Below are 18,911 nucleotides of genomic sequence, written 5' to 3'. Positions count from 1 at the left end.
AAAGTTCCAGAAAGGATTGACATTTTTTGTAACCACAAGAGGGCAAAATCAGAATTTTTTTTTTTTTTTCTTAAGTATAGCAATAGTGTGATAGGATACAATTGACAAAGGAAAGCCTGCCACCCTCTTTAATATTTGAAACATTGGTATGAAAAGTGCTGGGAACATTTACTCTTTACAGGGGGGTGAGTATGTCGACCAAACATGCTTTTGCAAAGAATGGCCCCTAACATTTTTCCAAAGCTGTTTATGCATTACCAACTTAGAACTAACCTGTCCTTCCCTGTTTAAATATGGTAGTGTCTTGTTTTGCATCTGGTTTTGTTCCTTCTGACATTTCTCAAGATTCATAGCTTGAGGTATCCTCCCATTTGCAGCTAAGAGATGTAAGCTCCATAACAAAAATATCCAGGAGTTATAATTCCTTCTTCTTAGCTGATTAAGTACCGAACTTTTCTGAGATTCCATCTTTACCGCCTAATGTGCTTTTGCAAAGGTCAAGATCCATAGCTGTCCTGGCTGGCTCAGGCCTCAGCTGCAGCTATGATTCAACCCCGGCTGGGGAGTTGACGCACACTGCAGAGGTAGCCCTTTAAAAAGCCAGTTGTCTTCACATGGCTTTATCTTCCTATAATTTGCGTATGCCTCCTGGGACGCCTCTTTCACAAGACCGAGGATCATTAAACGTAGTAGTGCTGTACCCGTGTGCTAGTATCTGCGTATTGGTTTTTGGAGCTGAAATACACTTGTTGCAACGCCGCTGTGAGTGTGATAGCGAGTACCGTCCAACTGAAGCATTTAACATTCGGTATCTGACCATGTTTATCTCCAGGGTCTTTCCCGCTCCAACGCCCTTGGTTTCATGACCCTCACCACTCGAGTTTAGGTTTGGGGTTTAAAAACCCTAGTTGATTCTTAAGCCCAACTTGTCCGCGTTGGAGCGAAGTGAGCTGACACTGGCAGGAAGCGGAGACCCTGCCACTAGCCCCGCCCAGGCCTCTTCCGTTTCCGGCAGTGCAGAAGTGGCGTCATCAGCGAGCGTCCTGTCGGCAGCCGTCGTGAAGAGACGCAATGCTGAGCCGGCTTCAGGAGCTGCGCAAGGAGGAGGAGACGCTTCTCCGCTTGAAGGCGGCTCTGCATGACCAGCTGAACCGGCTTAAGGTAACCCCCACGCCCCTCCTCCCGCTCCTGCATTCTCCCACTCGGGGACGCCTGGCCCAACGCGGTGCTCAGGTTTCTGCGGCGCTGCGGCTGTGTTTCTTCACACAGCCGTTGGGGCCCTGCCTGGTGGCATACAGACACGTGGGGGGCTGGTTTTGAGATTATGGACCCACGAGGAATCTTGATATCTCAAGTCAAGGTTGAGGCCATCCAAGTTTGGCGAGTACATCCTCTGGATGCCCACAGCCCCATAAACGTAGGCGGCCTACACCACGCGCGAAGGGTGCCTTCCCGAAGGCTAGCCGAAACCTCCCCTGTCCAGCCTCTCTTCCTGAGCCCCTCAGCATTTACTAGCTTCTCTACTAATTAATGCGGGCGCTCAGAACTGCCCTGTCGTCGCAAAAGCCAGCCCTCTCGCGGGTACTCCCACTGTGCAAGGGGAGAGCGAGGTCCTGCGAGAAGACACCTGCTACAAAGTAGTTCCCCAGTAGCTTTTCTTTCCGGAGGTGTTACCGACTTCACGGTCTTGACGAGTCAAAATCGGAACCCACCAGGGACATTTCCCAGACCTGTGCGGAAGCCACCCCGTTTAGCGCCTCAGTGAGACGCTCCTACTAATTCCACTTCGGCCCCTCGAGAATCTTTAAGTCCAAGTGAGATGGGGGTTATGAAAGCCCTTTGTAAACTAAGAAGCATTGTCCAGCTGCGACATATGAAAATAGTACTCTCTCCCTCAGGGTATATGTAATTGCCTGCACTTCTTAATGTTCTGTCATTACCACAGTACCTGTATGAGGGCCAAAGCCTACATTCCTTTATGCTCCAGGAAACACTTCAATTTTCCCTTCTTCCTGCCTTCACTTTCTCATTACTGGGTAGACAAGCTCGGGCCTGTGGCATCAGAAGACATCTGGCTTTTTAAGGGCACTATTGTGTTTTCTCACCTGAGCTGCTAGTTCTGGGGGCGTGGAAGCCACAGCTCAGCTGCTCCACCTGTTCACACTAGGAGAAAAGGAGCTAGAGGCTTTGATTCCTAAAGGTGGGTGAAGCCCCACCCATCTCCAGCATCAGAGATTACACTGTTTTCACTTCCTTTCTTGATGCTGACCTCTTGGAGCATGCTCAGTCCATTTTACCCATGTTAGTATCCCTGTAACATAGTTAGGAAAGTGTCCTCAATTCTTCTTTTCTAGGTTGAAGAACTGGCCCTCCAATCAATGATTAATTCTAGAAGAGGTGATGAGATGGTGTCTTCTCAACCTGCACCTCAGGAGTCACATGATGTAAGCCTAATCAAGTGTGCGCCTAGGGAGAGATGGCAAAGTCCATTCTGCTTTTGTACTCCTTGGAGGTCAAAAAATTGTATATTACATTATCAAGCACAAATAACTCTAGGAAGTTCTTTTTGTTTGTTTGTTTCTTGTCCTTTTAGGGCCGCACTCACGGCATTTGGAAGTTCCCAGGCTAGGGGTCGAATTGGAGCTGCAGCTGCTGGCCTATGACAGAACCACAGCAATGGCAGATCCGAGCCACGTGGATCTACACCACAGCTCACAGCAACAGATCCTTAACCCACTGAGCGAGGTCAGGGATAGAACCCGAAACCTCGTGGTTCTTAGTCGGATTTGTTTCCACTGCACCGTGATGGGAACTCCTCTAGGAAGTTCTGATAAGAACTTTCTACTTTAATAAACCAGCTAATCTTCGTTATTCTTTTAAACAGGGAACTGTCCATTTTTCTACCAGCTGGCTAAGTTTGGTTGACCATACTGTTATATTGCCTCCATCCTCACACTTATCCAGTCTCTCTAGTCACTCCAGTGTGCTGGGAAGAGTGCGGAAATCTTTGTGGGAAAATGTCAAAATTCTTCTGCTCTGTGAATAAGTAAGGTTGGGACTTGAAAATGGTACAGCCTCAACTACAAAGCTTAGTGCTAAAAAATGAGTCATAGTCCTCATCGTATACTTCTCTCACCAGATGCTCTCAGGTTAATCAGGAAAACCATCTTTCTAAATCTACCATATTTGAGCAGTTCTCCCACATGAGTGTTAGGCATTTAAAATTTTGAATCATTTGTGATGGAACATGATGGAGGATAATGTGAAACAAAAGGATGTATATAAATGTGTAACTGGATCACTTTGCTGTACAGCAGAAGTTGACAGAACATTGTAAATCAACTATAATAAAAATTGTTTTTTAAATAAACTATTTGAAAGCAGCATATCTGATCTACCGTAATTCTTATGTAAGAACCCTGCAAATCAGGGACCGTTCTATGAGATCTAGGACATTTACTCTCCTCCCATTTTGGCAGTGGGGGTGGGGGGTCAGGGTAGAATTTGGAAGAATAGGAAAAAAGTGGCCACGTTTCTTAGTGATAACTGGGGGATGAACATGCAATTGATTTTTTTTTTTTTTGTCTCTTTAGGGCCACAGCCACGGCATATGGAGGTTCCCAGGCTAAGGGTCAAATCGGAGCTATTGTTGCTGGCCTATGCACATTCTGAGCTGCATCTGCAACCTACACCACAGCTCATGGCAACACCAGATCCTTAACCCACTGATCGAGGCCAGGGATTGAACCCTCGTCCTCTTGGATGCTAGTCGGGTTCGTTAACCGCTGAGTCACAATGGGAACTTCGATTTTATTTTTAACGTTAAGAATTTGTTTTGACGCCAGTGTTCTTCCTACTAAATCTGTAATGTCCTTGCCTAAAACAGATGTTGGTGCATGTAGACAATGAAGCATCAATCAACCAAACTGCACTGGAGTTGAGCACAAGGAGCCATGTGCCAGAAGAGGAGGAGGAGGAGGAGGAAGAGTCGGATTCCTGAAGGGGAGAAGAGCCAGGGTTAGTTATGCAAATTAAATTCTAAGTCTCAGGAAATTTTTCCAAAGAATTCTTGACATGGGCCTTCCTTATAGCCTGCTTTAAAAGGAAGCAAGAACTTTAGGAGGATGTGTATTTGTCAAAATGGTTCCATCAATAACTCAAGTTTCAGAATGCTCTAACAAAAATTCGTGACATATAGAAATGCAGAGATGCAGTGTTTTAGTATTGCAAAATATGGGTGGTACTGTGTTTGTATTCTGGTCAGAATCAGTAATTGTGTTCAAAACGGAAAACTTACTCTGAAATGCTTTCGAAAACGTCTGGCATTTGCAAAAAGGGCAGAGTTTAAATACAAGCCAGCCTTTCCAATTAACAATGCCTCTTTTAAGAAAACCAATTAAAGGCTGTTTGCCTGCCATTGAACCCTTGTGAGCAGAGCAAAGCCAAGTCTGGGAGAGAAAGATGCAAAGAGGACATAGGGCCACTTGAGAGCACATGCTGTTGCCACCTCTCAGTGACATCGCAAAACACTGCCTACTAACATGCTTTGTGTGGCTGTCATCACATCTAGGTTGTGACATCACTATGGTAAAATGTGCTTAGAAATAAATTATAGATAAATAGCTGTCATGCAGCTTGCTGATTTCCAGGCAGCAACAGAAAGGCATCAGTTCCTCCTCTGGGATGAACAGCACAGTGGGGTGGTGTAAACCCCACTTCTGAACTTAGAGAGGAAATGTGCCATTTGATGAGGGATACTCCGTCTTGGAAGACTGGATTTTTATAATAAAGAGATGATGGTTACAGAATTGTTAAGCAGAGTTACAGAGTTATTAAACTTCATATTTGAAATTGAGATTGATTTCTGCATACTGTCTCCTTTCCACTGAAGATACAGTTAAGCAGTTGCTTAATTTCATAAAAGTAATTTGCCCTGCCCAAGCAACTGAAAACCAAACAAAAACAACCTCCTCAAGCAGAGCTTCTTACGTAACTGTTTCAGCATGAACATATTTGTTAATCATTTCATTAAAGTTATTTTGAGCTACTCTTACAGGAAGTAGCTAGAAATTTAAATAGGCAGATTTCTTGGAAAACACAATGTGAAAATTGCTTTGCAATAAAAAGCATCCAGGTGTACATTTTGGGGTCTAATTTCAAATAGAGCAGGGGTTTTAAGAGCTAGAAAAGTTGGTTGTCAATTCTGGCCAGGTTAGAACGCCAGGTTTAACCATTCCTTCCTCCTAAGACATAATTTGCAAATTTTTTTGTCATCTTTTTAGGGCTGCACCCCAGGTGTATGGAGGTTCCCAGGCTAGGGGTCCAATCAGAGCTGTAGCCGCCAACCTAGCCCACAGCCACAGCAACGGAAGAACCAAGCCGTGTCTGTGACCTCTACACCATAGCTCACAGCAACGCCAGATCCTTAACTCACTGAGCGAGGCCAGGAATCGAACCCTCGTCCTCATGGATGCTAGCTGGGTTCACTAACCACTGAGCCACGACAGAAACTCCCTACTGTGCACATTTTAATGAGGCATTTTCAGTGGTGTCATTCTCTCTGTTAGTAAAAGATCCCCAGTGTGAGGAGGGTATAGGTCTGGAACCTCCTCTGAACATATGTAGAAAACATGTAAGTTAGACTGTTCACTTAGAACAGATGTTATCCTCCCAGCAAAAAAAAAAATGATTGGCTGAGGCAGCTGTATATATAGCCCTGGCCAGTTTTTAAAATCTTGGCTTTATCTCAGGCTCTGATAGATCCAAAGTAGAACTACCTGCTCAGGACATTTACCCAGGTTCTCTTTTAATTTGAAAATTAAATAGGGCTTTTAATTATATCTTTCTTTTGGTTTTCTATCAACTGCCTATTCAAAGAAGAAAATAGGGAAGGGGCGCTGACCAGGCAGTCTCACGTATGCCAAAATCTCAAAAGTTACTTTTCAAAGAAAGAAGAGTAGCTGGTTGGGACATGGCTTTGTTTTCTGTGGCTTTACTGCCATCCCCCAGGCATGACAAAGCGAGTGCCAGGCATGTTTCTGCTGTCTAGGAAGGTGTGTCAAGAATAGCTGGTGTTGGAGTTCCCATCGTGGCTCAGCAGTTAGCCAACCCAACTGGCATCCATGAGGACATGGGTTTGATCCCTGGCGTCATTCAGTGGGTTGGGGATCCAGCGTTGTCATGAGCTGTGGTGTAGGTCGCAGACGTGGCCCTGGTGTAGGCCAGTAGCTACGGCTCCAGTGGACCCCTAACCTATGTGCCACAGGTACGGCCCTAAGAAGACAAAAAGACCAAAAAAAAAAAAAAAAAAAAAAGAGAGAGTAACTGGTGAAGGTGGGGAGGCCACTGCTTGGTGGAACTAAGCAGCACAGCCCAGGGCTGGGTAGAGGCTCCAGTGCCAACCAGGTGTTCCTGTGAGTGCCGGCCACCCCCAACTACTACTTTCCCCCTGTATGAGGAGATGGAAGCAATCAGTGGGCTTTATCCACAGATCCATAGGAAAGGTGGTTGGACAGTAAGTGTGCTTGGAAAGAAGAATTGGACAAAGTCCAAAGATTAGAATTACAGGAAGCCTCATTAGTCCAGAGCACTGAACTTGTCCTCACTGTGGTATTTCCGCCTTCCAGCCTCCTTCCTGTCTTTGCCTTTCCTCTCTCAGTAATGTGTGGTTAAATCATTTGATTTCTTAGATACTGGAGACATTGACGGTCCTACCATAAAAGTAGAAATATTTTTCATCCTTTGAATTTGATAGTGTATTTATTAGAATAAGAGTTTAGATTTGTTAAACATCTGGATTAAAATGGTAAAAGGATTTTCATACAGTTTTTAGGCACTATACACACTTTTGTTTACAATAGCATCAGTACTTAGATTTGGGGAAAGATAAATCTCATACATTTTAATGCCTTGATCCATTTGTAACATTCAAAGTAACTCCACCATTTTAGAAACACTAATTCAAACTTAAAGAGACATATCACTAAATATCCCACACAGTATATTTAAAAATAAATATAGAAATACAACCAGAAGTCTACAAATCATCACAGTAGACAGACTGGTGAAGCCCCAGCTATCATGGCAGTGAAGGGCTCTGGCTAGATTTTGATGGAAATTGCTGTTTTCTACACCAAAAGCAAAACCATAATAAAATAATGTGATATACACTTTCTGATGCTCATTTTCATAGCAGCAAAGCATGCTTCACATGCACTGCCTGTGAAGGATCTTACAGGGCCCTTCCTACTCAATTAGAAAGAAGGTATACCTGGCAAGAATGAAGTACCACCAAGTGTCAAAGAATCCTGAAAATACAGGCGGCCAGCCAGTCACGGTGTGGGAGAGCAGTGCAGTTTTCAGTAAGAATGACTGCCCATAGTCAGCAAAGTTTCACTGTAATTCAGCACTGCACATGTTCTGATCACTGACATACACAAAAATAGCCCCAAGCACGAAGCCAATCCACTTAGGGGAATAACAGTAGTAATAAGAAGGACAATAATATTAAAAATGACACGAATAGGATTTTGGCACATGCTATGTTCTTCATCCTTTGTCACAGGTGAAATGCACGTCTGAACAGAGACAGGCATGGGAAAGAGGCCCAGAAGCAACATGACATGCCACTGGGCAGGGGACTCTGCCACTTCCCAAATGCTTAGACACCAGCCGCATGGGTGGGTGTGCTGGGCTGGTTAAGGCCGATGGTGGAGCAGAGCCAACCTGCAAAATCTACTTCCTCAGCATCAGATCTTTTGATGAAAGCATGAACCTGTATGTGAGAAAATGCAGAGAAACTGTGTTAAAAAGAACCAAGAAGGAAAATCCAAGAGTCTGGAGGTTGTGCTGCACTTGGAAGGAGCTCCAGGAGCCTGCCCTTGGGCAGCTGCAGGCCTAAAGCCCCTGCTCTGCTAGGCTCTGCTAGTTCCACCCCCTCCCTGAGCCCACTCCCGCTGTGAAATGGGGACAGTAGCTCCGCCTACATGCCTCACAGGGCTGCTGAAGGTACAAAGGAACTGATAGACTTGAAAGCACATGTTACACTGACCAGGCTCTACATGGCATGTGAGTCCAGTTACAGCTTTACTTCCCTCTCCTCCCCCTGCCACTGCCACCAAGTAGAAGACAAGCAGAGAATTACTTGGGGAGGATGCTGAATATAAGGTAAGCCAATCAGTACTAGAAAAAGGCCCTGTCCCCTTGCAGGGATGGGCTGGCCCTTCTTTGCCTGGACTCCACCAGCTGCCGGGTCACCCCCAGCTTTTCCAGTAAACTGCTGTGAGGACAGAGGAGACATGTTTGGTGTCCTGCAGCCCCCAGGTCAGCTGGACCACAGTGGTCAAGGCAGAGCAAGGTATGGATGGGCTCGGGAAATGATGGATCATAGGAAAACAGATGACTGTGCAGCCGATAGTGTAAGAATCTGAAATAAATGGACTTACCATGAGTTGCTTCAAATCGGCTCTCTCTGCAGGGTTTTTTATTAAGCTTAAAGGAAGAAAGACAATATGAGAGCTACTGCCTGCCACTGGTTCTAATTCAGGTTACTTACGTGTGCGTGCCTATCCTCCCCACACCCCACAAGCTCTGGGGAGGAGTGCCTGAGCCTTACTTTGCTGTTCTTAGCAGTGTCAGACTCATAGTAGCTTACTAAATACCTGCTCAGTTAAACTAGTGCCATAAGGCAATATGCCAATTCCTGAACAGAAAGTGCCAGGTGCAGCAGCTATTTTACCCACTACTATAGTCAGGTTACCTAAGTCCTGGCATTGTGGAATAAGGGCAACAGCTTAACGATCATGAGAGGAAGGGGAAAGAGCAAAGCTGTACTCCCCAGGATGGGTGGGGAGCCTGACAAAACCAAGAGAACAAGGAGGTGACTGACTTACCATTTATTCACAAAATCTTGAAATTCTAGGCTGAATACTCCACTGGGTAGTTTGGGAGGAGGCTGCAAGTACATGTGAAAACATAAGAAATGCCTGGCTTCCTGCTCCACCCATCCCTCCCTCCCTGACTCCCCTCTGGGGAGTGCTGCGCTTAGCCAATCCAGGAAAGTCAGGGCTGAGAGGCCAAGGGCTGCTACCAGGTTACCCTGCCGGAACCATCTGTCTCTCAAACCAGTTAGCACTTAGGCCATGTCAGTGTTCAGACCAAGTGTGTTCAGTGACTGAATTAATCACTGTTCCTCTGACTCTTCTATGAAATGAGGAGGTGTGGCCTAAGCAATTTCGGGGACCCTTTATAGCCCTAAGGCTCTACCACTGTACATCTGGGACAGCGGCAGGGAAACACAACCACCAATTACAGTAGCAGCAGCTAGGGGGACACCACCTAGGGAAGTCAAAGAAGGCTGGCTAACTAATAAAATGTTTATCCCTCTACTGAGCCCTAAAGGGGCACAGAAAGGTTAATAAAACATTATGAGGCGTTCCCATTGTGGTGCAGTGGAAACAAATCTGACTAGTATCCATGAGGATGTGGGTTTGATCCCTGGCCTCACTCAGTGGGTTAAGGATCCAGCGTTGCCGTGAGCTGTGGTATAGGTCGCAGACAGGGCTTGGATCCAGCATTGCTGTGGCTGTGGCGTAGGTCGGTGGCTACAGCTCCGATTTGAGCCCTAGCCTGGGAACCTCCATGTGCTGCAAGTGCGGCCCTGAAAAGCAAAAAAAAAAAAAATTTTTTTAATAAATTTTAAAATAATGGCAAAAGGCTGTAATGTAGAAGAATGTTACTTGCGCACACACTCCAGGAATGAGGCTGCTTGCAGGGATCAGAGCAAGAACACTGGCACTAGCTCTTGTCTTTCCAGGATGTATGTTGGCGGTCACACAGGACAAGGCCCCTAGGCACCCTGCTCATGCTCCAGGAAACATCACCCACCCTTCTTTTGACCTGTGCTGGGGCTGTGTGCAGCTTCCTTATAAGCTGACTCCCAGACTGCCCAGGATGTCACTATCCTGATGTGTAGCCCATATCTATTTCTACACTGTCACTTTTTTTATTATTATTTTATTTTATTTTGTCTTTTGCCATTTCTTTTTTTTTGTTTTTTGTTTTTTTTTTTTCCCACTGTACAGCAAGGGGATCAAGTTATCCTTACATGTATACATTACAATTACATTTTTTCCCCACCCTTTGTTCTGCTGCAACATGAGTATCTAGACAAAGTTCTCAATGCTATTCAGCAGGATCTTTTTGCCATTTCTTGGGCCACTCCCGCACCATATGGAGGTTCCCACGCTAGGGGTCGAATCGGAGCTGTAGCCACTGGTGTACGCCAGAGCCATAGCAACGCAGGATCCAAGCCACGTCTGCAACCTACACCACAGCTCACGGCAACACCAGATCCTTAACCTACTGAGGCAAGGCCAGAGATCGAACCTGCAACCTCATGGTTCTTAGTCGGATTCGTTAACCACTGCGCCACGATGGGAACTCCTATAGTGTCACTTTTTATATTCATTGCTTTATATAGAAAAAACCATACACTGTAGTTACATATGCATTTGTCTTGCCTCCCCTACACAATCTAACAGTCTTCAAGACCCAGAATTTGTTTTTCCATCTTTGGATTTCACCTCGTTCCTAATGCCACCCCACAGTGCTTAGCACATGCTAACTGCACAAGAAATTCTTGGTCAGTGAGAGAAAGGATGGAAATAAGCAGGTAGAGGCTCCTGATTAGAGAGGGGAGACTTGCAGCTTCCTGAAGATGTTCCCTGGGGAAGGGATTCTACAGCCTCTAGACCAGCTGCTCAATTCCAAGGGCATGATGCACAAAGCAGGACACAATGGATCATGAAGCCCAAGCAGTCCAAACTGTGGGAGCAACTCAAAGGTTTCCCAAACTGTGAGGTGTGTATTTTTTTTTTTTTTTAGGAGAAGCAAATACATTCCAAGGTCAAAGAACCATGCAGGACTTACCTCATTGACTATGTAATCCAGCAATTCAAAAATTGCCATGGGAGGTCGGCTGTCCATTCCATAAGCTACAGATTTAAAAAAAAGAAAAGAGAAAAGAAAACACTTTTCAAGGCTATTTGCCACTATGAACCTAGGGGTTGAGCCTGGATCCTAGGGACTAGAACAGAGTCATAGACAATATAAAGAGACAGAAGAGCACAGATAAGGCCTGAACACAGAGGGGACCAGCAAAAGCCACAGTGTTCTTGGGCCAAGGTATGAGCCTGGGCTCTGCCACATCTCAGATTTGTGAATTTGGGCAAATCAGTTGACCACTGAGCTTAGTTTTGAATTTTGTAAAGTAGAGATGGGTAAAAATTGTCTGCCTTTCTTCCCTTCCTGACATTGAAAGGGGAGCAAATGAGACAAATAATTCTCAAGAACTTAGTTTTAATTCTCCCTGAACTTGCGTCTCTTTCTTTTACACCCCAGAGTCATGGGCCAGACTTAGGAGCCCCAGCCATCAGCTCTTTCAATGACCCTCCCCATCAGCTATCCCTGCCCCTGTTTCTCCCTTCATACATGCCCACTCCCATGGGAGCCTCTTAGAGGTCAAGCCCAGGTCTCCCTAGTCAGGAACATCCTGGCAGGAACTACATCAGAAGATGAAGGCTGGGCCAGGCTCTTCCGAGTGCCAGGTTCACTTTCCAATTGGGAAAGGCAGGCAGTGCTGTTCTGTGCTCGCCACCTCACAGTCAGCCTGGGCCACTCACAGCTGGGTGTGGCAAGTCAAGCGCCCTGTGCCTCAGTTTCCTCGTGTCTAAAATGGAGACTATAACTGTGCTCACACACGACTGCTCTTAACACATAGAGGCCGCTAGGCGGATCTATGGAGACAGAAAGTAGACTGGTGATTGCCGGGGGATATGGTGGGGGAGCTGGGAGTGATTGCTAACGGAGATGGTTTCTTTTCTGGCTGATGGAAATGTTCTTGAATTACATAGTGTAATGGTTGTACAACATGGAGGAATATACTAAAAACCCCTGAACTGTACACTTTAAAATGTGCATTTTGGAGTTCCCGTCGTGGCGCAGTGGTTAACGAATCCAACTAGGAACCATGAGGTTGCGGGTTTGATCCCTGCCCTTGCTCAGTGGGTTAACGATCCGGTGTTGCCATTAGCTGTGGTGTAGGTCTCAGACGCGACTCGGATCCTGCGTTGCTGTGGCTCTGGCGTAGGCTGGCAGCTACAGCTCCGATTCGACCCCTAGCCTGGGAACCTCCATATGCCGCGGGAGCAGCCCAAGAAATGGCAAAAAGACCAAAACAAATTAAAAAAATTAAAATAAAATGTGCATTTTATGTAATATGTACTTCATCTAAAAAAAAAAACAAACAAAAAAACTACCTAGGCATTCCCATCGTGGCTCAGTGGAAATGAATCTGACTAGGAACCATGAGGTTGCAGGTTTGATCCCTGGCCTCACCTAGCGGGTTAAGGATCCAGCATTGCCATGAGCTGTGGTGTAGGTCACAGACGCACCTTGGATCTGGCATTGCTGTGGCTATGCTGTAGGCCAGCAGCTGTAGCTCCAAGTCGACCCCTAGCCTGGGAACCTCCATATGCCGTGGGTGTGGCCCTAAAAAGCAAAAAAACAAAACAAACCTACCTAAAAAAAAAGCATGATTTTTAAAATGAGATAATACACATACTGAGCGCAGTGCCAGGAACACAGTGAGTACTCGACAAATGTTAGGAAGGTGTCAGTAATGACAATTTCCTACACCTGGAGACACCTGCTCTGTTTCCCTCCTCCCCCCAGCCTGGCATCCAGAGATGGAACCAGTCCCCCAGAAAACCCCTGACAGTAAAGGACCACCCACAGTCCAAGATGGGGACACACTAGGCCACTCACAGCTGAGGGGCCTCCCCGGGGTCCTTGGCCTGGGTGGTGTCTCAGCTGCATCTCCCTCCACGTGGCATCCAAACATCAGCTCCAGCTCCTTGGCATCTGGAGGAGGGATGGGATACCTCCCGACTGCCATCTCAACCAGAGAGAGCCCCATGCTCCAGATGTCCGACTGCACAGAGTAATGAGTCCCCTGGAGTCTTTCTGGCTGCAGGAGAGACAGACACAGTTATACCTGTGAGTGGCCTGGCTCACACAGAAGAGGGATGGGGGAGTCCTCGTGACTGCCTGGGACTTCTTGCCCCTTTGAGGCTTGCTTGCACTGCAAGAGAGTGGGCTGTCCTGCTTGGTTACAGCCCTAGGTCTGCTGATGCATTTTATCTTCTGTCCCTTCCTCCCAAGAGCGCACATCCTATTTCAGGACTTCCACTAACCTCTTTAATTTGGCTTCCCACCTGCCCCCAAATACTGTGTCTACCAAATCTTGGCTCTGACATCTCCTAACTTGTGTCAACCTGCCCTCAACTAACGACATCCAACCCAGCTGGATTCTGGCTGCACTTCAGCTGTGGTTCCAGCTCTGCCCACTCTGGTCGCTGTCTTGCATGTGCAGGACAGCCTGACCAAAGCCCAGCATGAGAAGCTCATCTTGTTACCTGAATCCAAAACATGAAGCTTCTGGAACGTGGGTCAGGTATCAGTGGGGAGAAAGAATACTGGCTTTGAGAATGAGGAGAGTTAAATTCTAAAACCAGCTCTGCCATGGATTCACTGTTCTTGGACAACATGGAATGGAGAAAAGGCGATGGCTATGGGGTGAGGAGACCTGGGTTCAAGTCCAAAGTCTGGGATTTATAAGTTATGTGGTCCTGAGCCTCAGTTTCCTCATCTATAAAATGGCACTAATGATGATAGTAACAACATAACAAAATACCTGCTCTACTCACTTGGGTACTGAGAAGGTCGTATCAAATGAAAATATATGTTAGATGCTGCAAAATGTTATGCAAGTACAAGCTGTTATTGGTAGGAATAGTCAAAGAGAAAAAAGTATATACTGCTAGACAAAGCATTATTTTTATTGTCCGTTAACTGAAATAATACATGTATTTCAAGAACCCTACTAAAAAGATCTTTATTCTGACCAACATACATTTATTTAGATACCAAATTAATATCTCCAGTAAGATTTTTCACTTAACTTTAACACTTAACTATTTTGGAGCCAACCATGTAACCACAAAAATCCTAATCACTAAACCCTGGATCAGTACATCCTAGGGCCTGTTAACTAATTGTGAACTTGAGAGTTGAGTGGCCCAGGGTGCTAGCTGCTCAGTTTTTAAACATTTAGGGAAGAAGCTGAAGAGCCCGTGGATTTCATGTCTCTTAAAGACAGCAGGTCACTGGAACAGAGTGGGTGAGGATGTGGGTTAGTGCCAGGCGAGTGGTGTTGCCAGTGACTGGAGTCATGGTGTGGGTAGGGGCCAGGCAAGAAGGAATGAGGAGGTGAGCATGATCTCACACAGGGAGGCCAGGAGCAGCTGTCTTACCTAAAGGCAAGTGAGGGCATGCGGTATAAGAATGACTGGCAAGGAGGGGGCCTAGCTTTCAATCCCGGTGAACTGGGCGGGTCACTTCACCTCCCTGAGTCTAGATTTCCTCATCTCTAGAATGGGAATGTTGCAGGATTCTCATACAGGGAGATAGGACACCAAGCTTTTTGCCAGGAAACAGCGTTTATCCATACCAGCACTGGCTCAGTGGATTCATATCCAACGGCTGAGCCCCGAATGCAGCGGGGCACTGTCTTATACACCTCCCATTATTTTTTTCTTTTACACTTTGGTCCCTTTGTCCCCCTTATAAGGTAACACACATTCTGTAAATTCTGGTTGGATGGTCTATGCTACAGAGTTGCACGTGGATACGGATTATGTCACACCGCCACAAAGGTGCGCACATGCACACAAATGCTGGTTGTGCACTTTGCCTTCCCTTTGTTCTGGGAGGGCCCCTACCACAGGAACACTAACCTTTATGGGACAGCCATACAAATCTAACAGGTTCACTCCAGCATGTCAAAGTGCTCTGAAGAGTGCGCCTAAAACACTACATGCTAAAATGCTCCGAGCCCCTGTGCCAGCCCCTCCCCACTGCGGTCCAGCTCTTCCTACCCACCTCCATGACAATTCCTGCTCTCTCCAACTAACACTCCTCTACTCTGCTGCACGCCCGCGCTCACCAGAGCAACATTTCCTTTTCTGAATCCTTCTCAGAAGCGTGTTATCCATTTACCTACCCATTCAGTCAACCAAACATTCACCCACTGCCAAAGCCAAGCATTCCCCAAACCCCGTGCCAGGCCCTGAGCCAGACCCTTAGGATACAGACACCCCTACAGGCCTCTCCACGCCCCTCAGGGAGCTGGTCATGCAGGGGAAGCAAGAGAATATGCTGATGCTCGCAGGCATGGTGGCAGCGGGAGCCAGCGGAGCTGGAAGCAGGAGGGAAGGCCCCAGTGAGGGTTGTCGGCTGAACTAGAGCAGACACTCCAGCCAGGGGACCAGGTAGGTGTGCTGTGATGAACCGGGCAGGTAACTGGGAGACATGCGGCCAGGAGGGAGAGAAAAGGCTGGAACAGGGAGACAATTCTGAACAGACTCACAGGAGAAGGGGTGAAAGGATGGGGAGCCGGGAAGAGAGATTACAGGCTGATGCTCAGGTTTCTACCTTGGGTAACCAAGGCAACAGTGATGCCATTTACTGCTAATGGAAGAGAAAGGGGGCAATCTGGGGTGGGAGCATGTCAGTCTGAGGGTCTGAAGACAATCAGCAGAGGGCCTGAGGGTAGATGGAGCTCATTGTCTTCAGAATGGAAGCCACGCTCTGGGAAACATACAAGTGCCGGGGACAGCCGAGGCTGTGGTCCACCCTCTTCCAGAGACAGGGCCCTAGGCCCCAGTTATGCTGTGAGGCCTCTGAAAGGCTGAGACCATGTCCGTGTTAGGCTGCAACCCTGTTAGGCTAGCTCCCTGTGTTAGGGACCACAATGCCTCACCTCCCATTTTTACCCCCCATTCCCATCACCTAGCATAAGGCTCTGGCTCCACAGGGGAAAGCACCCATTTGGCTTCTATTCCTGTCCAAACAAGAAGCTCAAAAAATAGAAAGAGGTGCTCATACCGACATGTAGGACCTTGTGCCCACGAAGGAGTTGGCCATGGAGTCGATGAGCTGCCCACTGACCCCAAAGTCACAGAGCTTGATCTCCCCACGGGAGTTTACTAGGATGTTGGAAGGCTTGACATCTGTAGGGAGAAAAAAAAAAAGCAGAAAAGTAGAGAATTGACACAGTTGGAGAGAGGAAGGTCAGCACTCCCTAGACAGATCAGCCCTGACCATGAAGTCCATGACACATGCTGGCCCCACAGAGCCAGCCCTTGACTTATGAACACTGGACACCAAGGTCCCTATCACCCCCCTCATTCAGGGTTTGAGAAAGGACTGTCAGCAAGGAATGACAAGCTCCTGTAAAAGCAAGACAGAAGGCCATTCTTGGAGAATCCAGACCTGGCCAGATGACCATAGGAAGGAGTCAGCTACCACGAATAATCAAGATTTCAAAGACTGTTGCTTCAACCGCCCCTGCTGGTACGACACAATATCCTATCAATGGATCATAAGAGAGGAAGAAATAGTAAAACCTGTATGCTTGCAGAGGCTACAGACCAAAGACTAAAGAGGGATGGGATGGACACAGGAACTCCTACTCTTAGCCTTGGTACCAAGAGCAGAGCATGTGGGTTTTATGAATATGTGTGGCAGGGCTGGGAGCTGACTTTTTTTTCTTTCACTGAGGTTACTTCCTTAACAGCCTGCATAGCTGCATCTCCCTGTTAGCCAGGGAGTCTCTGACTGCCGGGGCCGGAAAACTGGAAGGCCTGAAAGCTGCTCCTTGTGGTCAAGGCAGTGCCTCAGCACCAACCCATGCCCACTTCCCACCCTGGCACCCATCACCAGTATTAGTCCATTGGCCCTTCCCTTTGCAGACAGGTCAATTCTCAAATGTTTCTCTTCTCCCATCTCCTCAGATTCAAACAACTGCCCTGTGAAGTAGGCAAAGCAGAACCAAGAATTCTCACTTACTGAGGCTGGGACTTGATAAAGGTCCAAGACCAGGGCTTTGTAGGCAGCAAACAATGAGGCCCACTCAAGAGTAGGCCAAACCCAGGAACAACATCATAAACCCTGACAGGGAATCTCTGACAGAAGTAATACACACTATAGGACATCTGGAGAATCAGAGGGAAAAAACAAAATCCCCGTAATTCCAACCTACTAGAGCCGCTATTAACATTTCATTATTTTCTCCTTCAACAATCATATGAATGTGTTTATTTATTCTTAAGCAGATTCTAACAGGTCCACTTAAGTACCTTACCAAGGGTAAAATGAAAACAAAACAAAACAAAACAAAACATCACCTTCTCATGTCCCAGGAGGTCCTTCCCTTGACCACCTCCACCTGGCCCTTTACCACCCCAGCATGGATGTAGTCACCATCATACCCTCCACCCGCCACTGGCTCCACCAGGACAATACCTGACTCAGCAGGTGCTCCGAGATGCCTGTGAATGAATGGAGGTGAACTCACCATGTACACCCACGTGCACGCAGAGCCATGGGTACTGTCTTTCTAAGACCTAGTCCTCAATGTGTCATAAGATGCCACAGCACAGGATATGGAATCTTTCCAAACCCTTTGACAATCCCTAGTGTCTGCCATATAGATTCTCATAATGTAGGCATCGGAAGTAGCCTTAGAGGGCATCTGGTTCCTCCCCTTCATGGGGGAAACAAACAGTCTAAGGGCCAAAGGGGTCCAGGGACTTGACTGAGCTCCCACAGCAAAAACTAGAGCGGCAACCAAAATTCCAACCTTCAGATGCCTGGACCAGTCCTCTCCCCACCCACCCTGCTGCCATATCACTCATTCCTCTAATGTCCATCAAACACCTACAACATGCCAGCACTACGCAGATACCACAGACATGAGAGTGAGCAAACAATCTAGTTCCCACCGTCACGGAGCTTATGCTTTAGTGTAAGGAGAAGACAAAACCAAAATGACAAACCAACATGTAGTGTCAGGTGGTCTCAAGTGCCATGAAGAAAATAACAAAATCATGTAAGAGCCCAGACAGTAAGGGGGGGTGCTGCTATGATGGGGCAATGAGGGAAGGCCTTCGTGAGGGGATGACCCTTGAGCGATGGCCTGGATGAAGTGAGGGAGTAAGTTATTTGGCCTCCTGGGGAATTATTTTAAGCACTGGGGAGATTATAAACTTCAGGAGCTCAGGGACTAACTTTTGTTTTCTTCCAAGCCTGGTGCTAGGACAGGCCCCAAAAAACACTTCCCACAGAGGAGCCCGAGGTCCTCATCTCCACAGCACTGTGGCCCTTCTCCAACAGAGGACAGACACCTGACCCCAGAGGCCAGAGCTGTGTGTAGAAAATGATGCTGAGTAACAGGACAGAGCTGGAGGAGCTGGGCAATGCTTGCCTGGAGGGGACAGCATACTAGGCACTCCAACATGAGCCTCCCTCCCATACTCCACCCCATGTCCCCGCCTTTCATCCCTGAGACTGGACCAGGAAGCCCAGAGCACCCTCACCTTCCAATGTTCCCACAGCCTGTTTGGAAATGACCTGCTAGGCCCTGTTATAAAGCCAAACAGTGGCACTGGCTACAGAGACAAGGGACCTGTATGCAAACCCTGGCCTTGGAGTTCCCCTGTGACTCAGCGGGTTAAGGATCCAGTGTTATCACTGCTGCAGCTCTGCTCACTGCTGTGGCATAGGTTCTATCCCTGGCCTGGGAACTTCCACATGCTGTGGCCAAAAAGGAGAAAAAAAAAAAAAAAAAAACAAATCCTGGCCCTGCCACCTGCTCTATGGCGGCCTTGGGCAAGTGCATTCACTTCTCCAACCCACGGTCTGTGTTATCAGTAAAGCCGTGATAACAATCTCAGCTCTTGCAACCTCACCAGATGGAGACCAGGACCAATCATATGAACTGTGGGCATTTA

The 18,911-nt window shown here is 47.1% G+C and overlaps 2 protein-coding genes across 3 annotated transcripts in view; one reads left to right on the top strand and one right to left on the bottom strand.

The window, feature by feature from the left end:
* Nucleotides 1-1,004: 1,004 nt before the first annotated feature.
* SNAPC5 (small nuclear RNA activating complex polypeptide 5) lies at nucleotides 1,005-8,460 on the top strand. 2 transcript variants are annotated; one of them, XM_047767128.1, is made up of 4 exons: nucleotides 1,005-1,161; nucleotides 2,355-2,444; nucleotides 3,887-4,017; nucleotides 8,209-8,460. In XM_047767128.1, exons 1-3 carry the CDS (start codon nucleotides 1,072-1,074, stop codon nucleotides 3,998-4,000), a joined length of 294 nt encoding a protein of 97 aa, XP_047623084.1. In that variant the 5' UTR covers nucleotides 1,005-1,071; the 3' UTR covers nucleotides 4,001-4,017; nucleotides 8,209-8,460. The 2 variants fall into 2 exon arrangements, with proteins under 2 accessions (XP_047623084.1, XP_047623083.1); XM_047767127.1 differs by having other exon boundaries at nucleotides 1,007-1,161; nucleotides 7,565-8,460.
* Nucleotides 6,741-18,911, bottom strand: part of MAP2K1 (mitogen-activated protein kinase kinase 1) — an 83,015-nt gene continuing 70,844 nt past the window's right edge. The window contains exons 6-11 of the mRNA XM_047767130.1: nucleotides 16,006-16,130; nucleotides 12,826-13,027; nucleotides 10,930-10,994; nucleotides 8,892-8,953; nucleotides 8,445-8,490; nucleotides 6,741-7,774 (exon numbers count right to left, since the gene is read on the bottom strand). Of these exons, the coding sequence (XP_047623086.1) occupies nucleotides 7,661-7,774; nucleotides 8,445-8,490; nucleotides 8,892-8,953; nucleotides 10,930-10,994; nucleotides 12,826-13,027; nucleotides 16,006-16,130 (614 nt within the window). The 3' untranslated portion in view covers nucleotides 6,741-7,660. The remainder of the gene's footprint in view (nucleotides 7,775-8,444; nucleotides 8,491-8,891; nucleotides 8,954-10,929; nucleotides 10,995-12,825; nucleotides 13,028-16,005; nucleotides 16,131-18,911) is intronic.

The sequence above is a fragment of the Phacochoerus africanus genome, chromosome 2 (genome assembly GCF_016906955.1).
Source record: "Phacochoerus africanus isolate WHEZ1 chromosome 2, ROS_Pafr_v1, whole genome shotgun sequence".
Taxonomy (NCBI): Eukaryota; Metazoa; Chordata; class Mammalia; order Artiodactyla; family Suidae; genus Phacochoerus; species Phacochoerus africanus.
This window is presented reverse-complemented; position numbering and strand designations above follow the sequence as displayed.

What these genes read in the sequence shown, in the direction of transcription:
- SNAPC5 (XM_047767128.1), top strand. Translation starts at nt 1,072, where the DNA reads ATGCTGAGCCGGCTTCAGGAGCTGCGCAAGGAGGAGGAGACGCTTCTC. An exon ending in ACCAGCTGAACCGGCTTAAG is followed by an intron (nt 1,162 to 2,354) that starts GTAACCCCCACG and finishes CTTCTTTTCTAG; the next exon opens with GTTGAAGAACTGGCCCTCCA. An exon ending in CACCTCAGGAGTCACATGAT is followed by an intron (nt 2,445 to 3,886) that starts GTAAGCCTAATC and finishes TGCCTAAAACAG; the next exon opens with ATGTTGGTGCATGTAGACAA.